Raw genomic sequence first — 9,627 nt, 5'->3', positions numbered from 1 at the left:
TTGTCCAACCCTTTATCAAACCCTCCCCCAATCTGGTGCCCTCCAGATGTTATGGACTCCAAGTCCCACCAGTCACGGGCAACATGACCCATGGTCAGGAATGCTGGGAAGTCACAGTCCAAAACATCTGGATCAGGAACGGCTGTGTTATCCATCACACCGTGCTGACTCTCCGGAAAAAGCGCCGAGAAGCATCTCTCTGTGACCACTGGGCTCTGCTCCACATAGCTGACTTGTGCGTGTCACCTAGAATTCTACTTCAGGCAGATCTTCCCGACCTACTCCAGTGCAGCTGCTTTTCCACTCCCAGCAGCACATCTCGTGTGACCGACAACAGGGGTGTGCAGAAGACAGGCTCGACAGAAGACTGGTCGATCTTTGGGTGACTTGCAGCACATCAGCAAGAGCTGCCGACTCTGGCAGGTGAACAAGAGCAACAGCAAGATGACTGACGCTGCTTAAGCAGGCTGCTGAAACGAAGGAGGCTTGGAGCAACCCGGAGACGTGTACCGTTGTGCGAAAGGCCTGCGAGCTCCGTTCAGTTCTGGAACTGAGCGCACGTCCCTCGCGTACGCTCCGAAGCACCCCGTTCCTGAACGTTCAGGGAGCTTCCAGACAAGGCCCTTACGCCCTGCCTCATTCCTGGTGTTTGATCAGGGGGCAGGTCCGGACGACATCACCAGGGTAGGCAAGACCGGGCACCTGCCAAGGGCCCACACCCCAGCAGGGCCCACTCACAAGAGCCTCCCGGAGTTGCTCCTCCTCTTCGCCACTGCAACCAGCTTGTGCACCTGCCCAGACAACGGTGGCGGGGAGGAGGAGCAGCAGATGCCCCGGCCGGCTTGCTCAGTGGCTCCCTGCCTGCCAAGCAAGCAAGTGGGAGCAGTGATGAGGAAGAGGAGGAGAAGCAGTGGCAGCTGGTGACCATGGCAGTGAGAAGGCCGGCTCACTGAGGGAGGGGCCCACAGAGGGTGTCCTGCCCAAGGCCCTCCCAAAACCAGGCACAGACTCTGGTTGGCATCTCCCAATCGCCACCCCCCATATTTTCCCACTGCCACCTCTGTCTTTTTTCCTTACTGCCGGAAATCCATAAGAGGAGAAAAAGATGGAAGAGTTTCACAATGCCTTCTTCTTGGCAGTGCTAGGAGCCCTCCATCTAAAGGCTGCCAGTATGCTTCCGGTCAGAATTCAAGGTGCTGGTGATGACATTTAGAGCCCTAAGCGGCTTGGGACCTCGATTTTTGAGGGAGCGCCTCCCCCATGTATGCCTGCCTGAGGAGTGAGATGTGTTGGAGGAGCCCTCCTCTGCGTCCCACCGGTGTGAGACATACGCTATGGTGGGACGCGGGAGAGGGCTTTTTCTGCTGTGGCTCCCCAGTTGTGGAATCACACACACACACCCCGCTTGGAGGCCCAATTGGTGCAGACACTGGTTTCATTTCAACGCTTAGTTAAAACATGGCTTTTTACCAAAGCCTTTGAGGGCTAATTGGATTCCCTGAGTTTGCACACAGTTTTAACCGTTTTATTGTTTTAGATTTTAAATTGGTATTAGCCACCTTAATGATTTAATATGTTTTAGCTATTTAAATTATTTACTGTTTGGTACTGTTTAAATTGGTTTTATCTGACCACCGCCCTGAGATCTTAATGATATAGGGCAGGATACAAATGTTTTAAATGAATGAATGAAGTACCCTAAGTCCACCTGGCTCTGGTTGGTGGGTCTTCAGGTCCCCGTAAAAAACAAATTAGGACAAGCCTGAAGTCTGCCGCACTCCGACCTACGGGGGGGCAGGCAGGGTAGTAGTGGATGGTGGCATGGCCATTGGGCAGGAGGAGGTTGGGCTGGACAGCCCGCCGTCTCTCCCCCAGAGACAGGTGCATCTTGACAATCCAGTACCAAGCAAGGACGAAGTGACGGCTACTGATTGCTCTCTTATCAATGTTTTCATTTCTAACTTTGCTGCTGTTCTTCATGAAGAACCCAGAAGTCCTGGCTGCCTCCATTTTAACAGGAACCATCGAGCAGTGGAGGCTGGTGGCTCTGATGTCAGTGGGGCGGTCTGCTCCGGATTTCAGCCAGAACCAGCCAGAACTCTAAAGGAGCTGCCCAAGGTGCGGAGCTCCTTTTGCATTCTTACTGGTCCTGACTGAAACGCAGACGAGATCCACCGCCCCACTGCCATCAGAGCCACCAGCCTCCACTGCCATCTAGCAAACTCTTCTCTCCATCCAAGGTGTTTTACTCTTTGCTTTGTGTCTGCAATTGTGTTGTAAGTTTTAAGTTCCTGTCTAGGCCAGACATTTTATTGTAATGGTTCATTTTTATCATTATTTTTTATGTGTCATTATTGTACTGATTTATGTTCTTGCTGTGAGCCGCCCTGGAGGGGTCCTGCCCTGAATGGTGGCCTAGAAATGTTTCAAATGCGCCGCTGTGAAGTGTGGGTCAACGGAACCACGATATGCTGCCTTTACATTCGAACTGGGTCTGTGTGTACAAGTCTGGAGGCGTGCTCTTGTTTTCAGTGAAAGATGAACAGAGGGGCCTGAAATAGCCCTAAAAGGGTCAGACACCCCACACACACACACACACACATGCATCCCGTGGCTGTAATCCAGAGCAGCGTCAATTAGGCATTGGCTGGTTTTGACTGCTTCTCCCACCAAGTGATGCCACCCCCCAAGGAAGCAGCAACATTGACAAGATGGAAGACTGCAGCAATGGGAATTTGTTTAATCCCTCTGTGTGTGTCTCCCCCACCCCACCCCCACTTTTGCTACCTCCTCAGGTAAAGAGCCAACTCTTTAAGCTGCTGCCTTTCTTGGTCTCCTGCGTGGCATATTTCATCCTCTGGTCCCCTGAACCCAGTGTGCTGGGCGCCATCCTCAAGTGCCTCCCGACCCTCTCCCTGGCATTCTTCGTGGCTGTCCACTCCCACGGCACAGGCGTCTGGACACAATATGCCCGAAGGTTCTTTCAAGGACTGCTGCTCTCAGCAGCGGGAGACGCCTGTTTGGTGTGGCCACAACTTTTCCTTCCAGGTAATGGGTTTGAGGGACCCTGACAGAGCTCTGGATGGGCAAGGGGGGGAGATAACAACTGGGAGATCGTGGCTTCAAGCTTTGTGGTGGCTTGGCCAAAATATTAGAATGGCCCCCCCGACATCTTATGATAGAAGGGGTGCTGCTAGGCAATTAAAAGATTTGGGCCCTGGGCCCAGAGGACGGAAATCTGCATAAAATTTGCATATGCTGAATTATAACTACATATGCAAATGTAGAAATGATGACTAGGGTTTATTTAATGTTGACAGGAGGCAAACCCAGCTGATTTCTCATCCAAGTAATCTCAAATAAAATAAACTCTTCAATTAATTTGCGCCCTATCCCACATCATGACAAGCTAACGGGAAAAAGTTTTAACTAAGATTTGCCCTCATGCAGGAAGAGAATTTGCAAGGGGGGGGGATCGCAACATGTGGGGAAAGGGGTGTAAATCCTCCCTGTCTCAATCCCCTTTGAAAAACGCCCCCTACATGGCCTTCCAGATGCGCTGGACTACAGTGCCCATCACCCCTGACCATTGCTCACGGTGTCTGGGGCTTATGGGGGTTGTAGTCCAGCACATCTGGAGGGCGCCCAGTTGGGGAAAACTGTTTAACAAGTGGCACCTGCAGCAAAATATTACAGCCTATAATCGCCACTAACAAGAATGCCCCTGTTTAGGGTCCCAGCCATGTCGTCCATCATCCAGGGTACTATCAGCTGGATGGGGCTGAAGCAGGGAATCCCACTTCCTTCCGGTTCCCTTTTCCAACTGACACTCAGTATGCTGTCGTGATACTCAGTCATAATTGGGCCATTTTTTAAAAAGGTTTTTTTTTGCCCCTTTAGTTTGTTTTAATAAAAAATAACTAAGGCTGCTGCTGCCACCCCACACCCCTCTTGTTTCTCGGTGCCCTGTTTTTGCTCCACTGCTGTTGGCATTCACCACTTGAGTTTGCAGTTAGAGGGAGTGATACTGAGCTTTTCTACACAAGGCTGTTAATCGCTATATCTACTTTTGGTTTCGTTGCAGAATTGAGAACCAAGCTCTACACAAAGAGCTTTTCCTTTCCTGCTTTTCCACTACATAACCTCTAGGTGGCACTGTGCTATAGTGGAAGAGCGCAAATGCAGAAGTCGGAAAATACCTTCAGTTTTGCCATCAGAAATAATACCCCATTTTCCCCGCTTTAAAACATCAACAACCAAAAAGTGCTCTTAAAAAACAGAAGTGCAACTGGAGGACCACAACTTCGTCTAAAGAACCCGTAAACTATCATGAGTGAGAAATCACAAGTGCGCAATAACTGCCTTGTGTAGAGAATTCACTGTTTCCTACTCTGCACCATTTTAAGAGACAAGAGGGTGTATTTCCCCCCTTTTGGCTAAAGATATATTAGGGAAAACATAATTGTCCCATACTCTGCTAGATTTTACTTATTTTTTTATAATGTATATCCTGTCACAATTGTCCAAGACAACCCATCACAGCTAATAGTATCCAGACTGAAACACTATTATGACTAAACAAACAACTTGATGCAGCAAAATAGTGCCAGAATTAACAGGGTGATAACGCCAGCAGGGATTAAAGCAAGAACAAGAATCCAGACTGCCTACTGAAACAGGGCCAAAGCTAGAAATAGATATGTGTCTGCTCTGACATGTCAAATACCACCTCTCACTGCATGAGGGCGCCAATGACACACATAACACAGGTGCCCGGATTGCTAGAAAGATCAAAAAGAGAGTCTAAAGGTGTGCATTGCTGGAATGTAACTCCCTTGGGAACTCCCATTTTCCCCTGGAACCTGCTCTTTGATCACATCGCATGACACTGATGTAGTAAAATCTAACTCATGTTTCCATTTCATTGGGCGGCCCCGATTCCTAGAGGACACAAAATAGCTGGGGTGGGGGAAAAGCACTGAACAGCACATACCCATCTGGAAAGGGACTGCAGACTGAAGCAGACTGGCTATCGAATCCATGGGCTTTTCAGCAGCCTTCTCAAAGCTAGTGTCCTTCAGATATATTGCATTACTGCCCCCATTATCCCCAGCCAGCATGGCCATTGCTGAGTGTGGCTGATACGCTAACCCAGCCTTCCTGGACTACAACTGGCGGGGGATGATGTGAGTTGTTGTCATCCAACACATCTGAAGGACACCAGTTTGGGGAAGGCACATGGGTTTCAGAATGTGCACCAGATAGCAATACAATGGACATTCATATAAAATACCTACAGCCATCCAATATCTGTGTTGCCTCTTTTTTCCTTTTCCAGGTTGAATTGATCAATGGACCACATTATATGGGGGTGGTTTGGCTGCAGGGTGCAGTGAAGCTGTCATATCCCGTCTCTAGGCCAGGGATGGGAAACAGGTGGCCTCCCAGATGTTGCTGGACTGCAACTCCCAGCATCCCTCTCCATTGGCTAGGAAAGCTACGGCTGATGGGAGTTGCAGTCCAACAACCTCTGGGGGGGCCACACATCCCCCCCCCCCGGTTTAGGCAGTCAGTTGGCCATCCTTGATTGCGATGTTGCACTGCTGGAGTCGAAGGCCTCTTACCCATGTTGCTGTCTTGTTTCCTGTTCTCTCTTTTGCAGGAATGGTTGCCTTTGCCGGATGTCACATCTCCTACATCGTGGCCTACGGCCTGTATCCCTTTCAGCCCCGTATCTTTGTCACTGTTGGTGTGTCGGTGGCAGCAGGTTACACACTCTTCCTGCGGCCCTGCCTGAAGGGCTTCTATGTGAAGGCTGTGGCTGGCTACACGGCCATGCTTGGCACAATGGCCTGGCGTGCGCTGTGCCTTCCAGCATCCCAGCAGAGCGCCTCGGTCGGCAGCGTGTTCTTCGTTGTGTCTGACCTGTTCGTCGGCCTCGACACCTTCTGCCACAACGTGCCTCACGCTCACCTCATCATCATGAGCACCTACTACATTGCCCAGGCCTTGATCGCACTTTCTGTGGCCTCCGAGAAAGTCCCCCCAAAGGACAGCTGAGCTCTGGGGGACCCCAGAAATTCTTCCTCTCAGCTCCTCCCCTCTCCTGTTCAACTAGTCCATCAGCTCCCCTAAGCCCCTGCACCCTCTGGCCCTTTTCAGATTCCTTCCAGATCATTCCAAAAGCTGATCTTTACCATGCTTCTCATCAGTGGGGGCTCTGATGCCAGTGGGGCAGTGACTCCGCTCCGGGTTTCGTCAGAATCAGTCAGAACTCTAACGGAGCTATCACGCTGGATAGCTCCTTCAGGGTTCTGACTGAAACCCGGAGCGGATTCACTAAAGGAGCTATCACCCCACTGCCCCCCCTCCCCGCTGATCTCCACTGCGCCTTGGTTTTCCTCCTGAAAGAATAAAGCTAAGCGAACATCTCAACAACAAGCAGCACTGACCCTAGAAAAGGAAGCATTTCCCAAGCCGCTGCAGTTGCGCAATTAGCAGCTCAGCCGGGCGGCTGTGATGTAGCTCAGCGAGAGGTTCGGCCGCCTGGTTTCTCACGCTGCCTAGAAGCGTTCCCGCCTCGCCTCCTGCAAGCACCGCTTTCTTCTTCCCTTTCTTGCCCTGCAACAGCGGTGGGCAGCGGCGGGGGCTCCGGGGGCCGTTCTTGCCCCGACGCGAAGTTTTGGCCGTCTTGCACTCGGTAGCCCTAACAACTGAGCTCACGGGCGAAACGGGCCGCTCCGGTGGCCCGCCCCGCGGAGGGCGCCCTTCCCTCGCGGGGGGAGTCGCGTTCTCTCCGCCGCCGAATTCGGTGGCCGCGCGCTGCCCAGCCCTCGGCGGCGCTTCGGCCGCCTTCCCACGCGGCCCCGCTCCTGCGGCCTCTCTCGCACCTGCGGCAGGGTCGTCTGCCCCCGCGGGGCCCGGCCCGGTGCCTGCGGCTGCCCGGGGGCCCCGAGGCAGGCTGCGGCGGCGGCGCCCAGCGGGTGCCCCGGATCGCCGCGGCCCCGGCGCCTGCCCGCGCTCCGCGCCCCGCCGCCTGGGCAGGCTCCCGCCGCAACGGGCGCCGGGCTTGGCGCGAGGAGCAGCGGGACGAGGCGGCTGGTCGGGAGGCGGGCGCGCGGCTGGGGCGCGGCCGGCGGGGGCGCTGGCCGGCCTGGCGGGGAAAGCGGGCGCGCCCCCCACCGGCTCCGCCGTCCGCTGCACGGCTCTCCCGCGCCTCCCAGGACGGGCGAACAAGACGCAGCGGAGGTCCTTCCCCTTCGCGCGCCCCCCCGGCTTTCCTTGGGCTCGCCGCCCGCCCCTTACTCTTCCCTCCTGCTCCTCCGGCCGCCTTCCCCGCGCTGCTGTCGCGGAGCTGGGGGGAGCGCGGGGGCCGATCTGTGTGTGTGTGGGGGGGAGCGGTCGCTTGCTCTCCCCAGAAGTAGGCCGCGCTGAGCTCAGTGGGGCGTGCTTCCGTGCAAGCGTGCCCGGTTTCCCCGCTAAATTTGGCCCGTGTGGCGCTCGATATCCACTATGGATGCCATTTTTAAAAAAGGTGGGGAGGTGGGCCACAAGCTGCCCATCTTAATGTACACGATTGTAGCTTTAGGAGGTGGTGGATGTAGACTGGGATTTGTGTGGGGGGGGGGAGAGAGGGGCATGTTGCAGAGTTGATGAACCGCACCCCACAGACTCTGTCTTCCAAACAAACTTAAGTTTAAGCAACGCTTTTCCACCGCGCGCTCTCAGACTTCGTGGCCTCTCTCCTCAGGCCAGAGGCCGTGGGTGTTGCCCTCAACCACTTCCTGGCTCCCCCCAATAAGCATAACCCACTCAGTCCAAGGGCATCTCTACACCAGCCTAAAATCCTGCACTTAAAAGGGGGCTTTCTGCTCCTGTTTCAAATGCAGCATCACAACTGCTCCCTTTTTCACCCACTTCCTTTCCCCCCTCCTTCTCTACCGAATTTGAGTCTTCCATTATCTTTCATTGATCTCCTCTTCTTGCTGTGTTTACCCTTTTCACTATTATTAAATTTATTAATCGCCCATCTGGCTGGTCACCCAGCCACTCTGGGCGATGTACAACATACAATAAAACAGTTTAAAACAATAAAATTCTACAGTAAAAACATTTTCTAAAATACCCTAACCCACCCCAAATGCCCGCCTGAACAACCACGTTTTTAATGCACGACGGAAGCAGTGAAAAGGTGGGTTAGGGTAATTTAGGAAATGTTTTTATTGTAGAATTTTATTGTTTTAAACTTTTATTATATGCTTGTATATCGCCCAGAGTAGCTGGGTGACCAGCCAGACGGGCGATTAATAAATTAAATAAATAAATTTTAAAAACTCATGCGGAACAATTTGTTAGCTCATTATCTGTGATCTGTTTAAAAACGGAACAAATGGCATTTAGTGCAGGAGACACCTTGGAAAGAGCCCGCAAACGTCTGTGAAGGAGCAATCTTAACCGCAGGATAAAAGTGTGTGAAGGAGCCCCAAATCTAGTAGGGGAGTCACTAAAAAGAAGGACACTGAAATACACTGTTCATTCTGAATGGCCCTAGGAAATCACTGGAAGATTTTAGGGATCATCTTCAAATCAAAATACCTAAAAGAGACAAAGATATATTTTTCATAGAAAACAACAGAGAATCAAAATACTAAGAAGAAACAACTCTTACGACCTCTAACATGGCAGTTTCTAGGGATCATCTCCAAATCCAAAAAGAAACTGGAATGCAATAAACTGCAGTCCTGCATAATGATATATAATCACCAGTTTCAAATAGCGTAGACGGGGGGGTGTGCCCCCAAACTGCCAAAGAATATTTCCATGCTTACGTCTCCCCACCTGCAACCTCCCCTTACAACAGGTCTGTATTTCTGAATGGCCATAGGAATACATTAGAATGATACCACAAGACCCTGAGGAAATAGAGGGAGCCCCCAAACTGCTCATGGGTAAAAGAGGTACTACCCCCAAACATGCTAATACTCCTGATGTGATAGGAATGGCCCCTCCTTCAGCACAGCCAGAATATTATGGTGTCCTTCAGAATGGCCAAAGGAATCCATTGGACTGAGATAAACAGTCCCACAGGAGGGAGCAGGAGCCCCAAAACTGCTCACAGGTGACAGGGGGAGTGCCCCAAATGCCCCAAGAGTCATCATCCCCTTCCCGGTCCATAACAATGGCTCCTTCTTGCACATGGCCATAATATTCAGGTGTACTTCAGAACAGCCATAGGAATGCATTGGACTGAGACAAGCAGCCACACAAAAAGCAGCAGGAGACCCAAAACTACTCATGGGTGACAAGGTTAGTACCCCCTGTTAAGGAAACATCCTAGGCAGGTTAGGTTGAACAGTCAGGAATTTGTTAAAGCACAGACACAGCTGTGGGAGAGTCAGTCGAAACTGAGTTGCCCCCAGTAATGTAAAAAAGGATGCATTTATACAGACTGTTAGTTGGAGAACAAAGAAAATACACTACGCATGCTCAAGAGTTAATTTAGCTCAGCAACAGTCTTATCAGCGCAGCTGCATGCTTATCTTCAGGGATGAGCTACTTTGGTGGATAGTGTAGTAAAAATGTAACCTAAAAGCCATTGTATGTGTCTTAAGCAGCACATAGTACTGT

The 9,627-nt window shown here is 51.8% G+C and overlaps 1 protein-coding gene across 1 annotated transcript; it reads left to right on the top strand.

Annotated features, from left to right (window-relative positions):
- Positions 1-2,711: 2,711 nt before the first annotated feature.
- Positions 2,712-6,060, top strand: LOC146342034 (lysoplasmalogenase TMEM86B-like). The gene is made up of 2 exons (XM_084807760.1): positions 2,712-3,048; positions 5,663-6,060. Exons 1-2 carry the CDS (start codon positions 2,712-2,714, stop codon positions 6,058-6,060), a joined length of 735 nt encoding a protein of 244 aa, XP_084663886.1.
- The last annotated feature ends 3,567 nt before the right edge of the window (positions 6,061-9,627 follow it).

Source organism: Heloderma suspectum, chromosome 6 (assembly GCF_057233095.1).
Source record: "Heloderma suspectum isolate Gila_16-S chromosome 6, 16-S_ref, whole genome shotgun sequence".
Taxonomy (NCBI): Eukaryota; Metazoa; Chordata; class Lepidosauria; order Squamata; family Helodermatidae; genus Heloderma; species Heloderma suspectum.
Note: the sequence above shows the minus strand (reverse complement) of the source record. Positions and strands in the feature narration are given on the sequence as shown.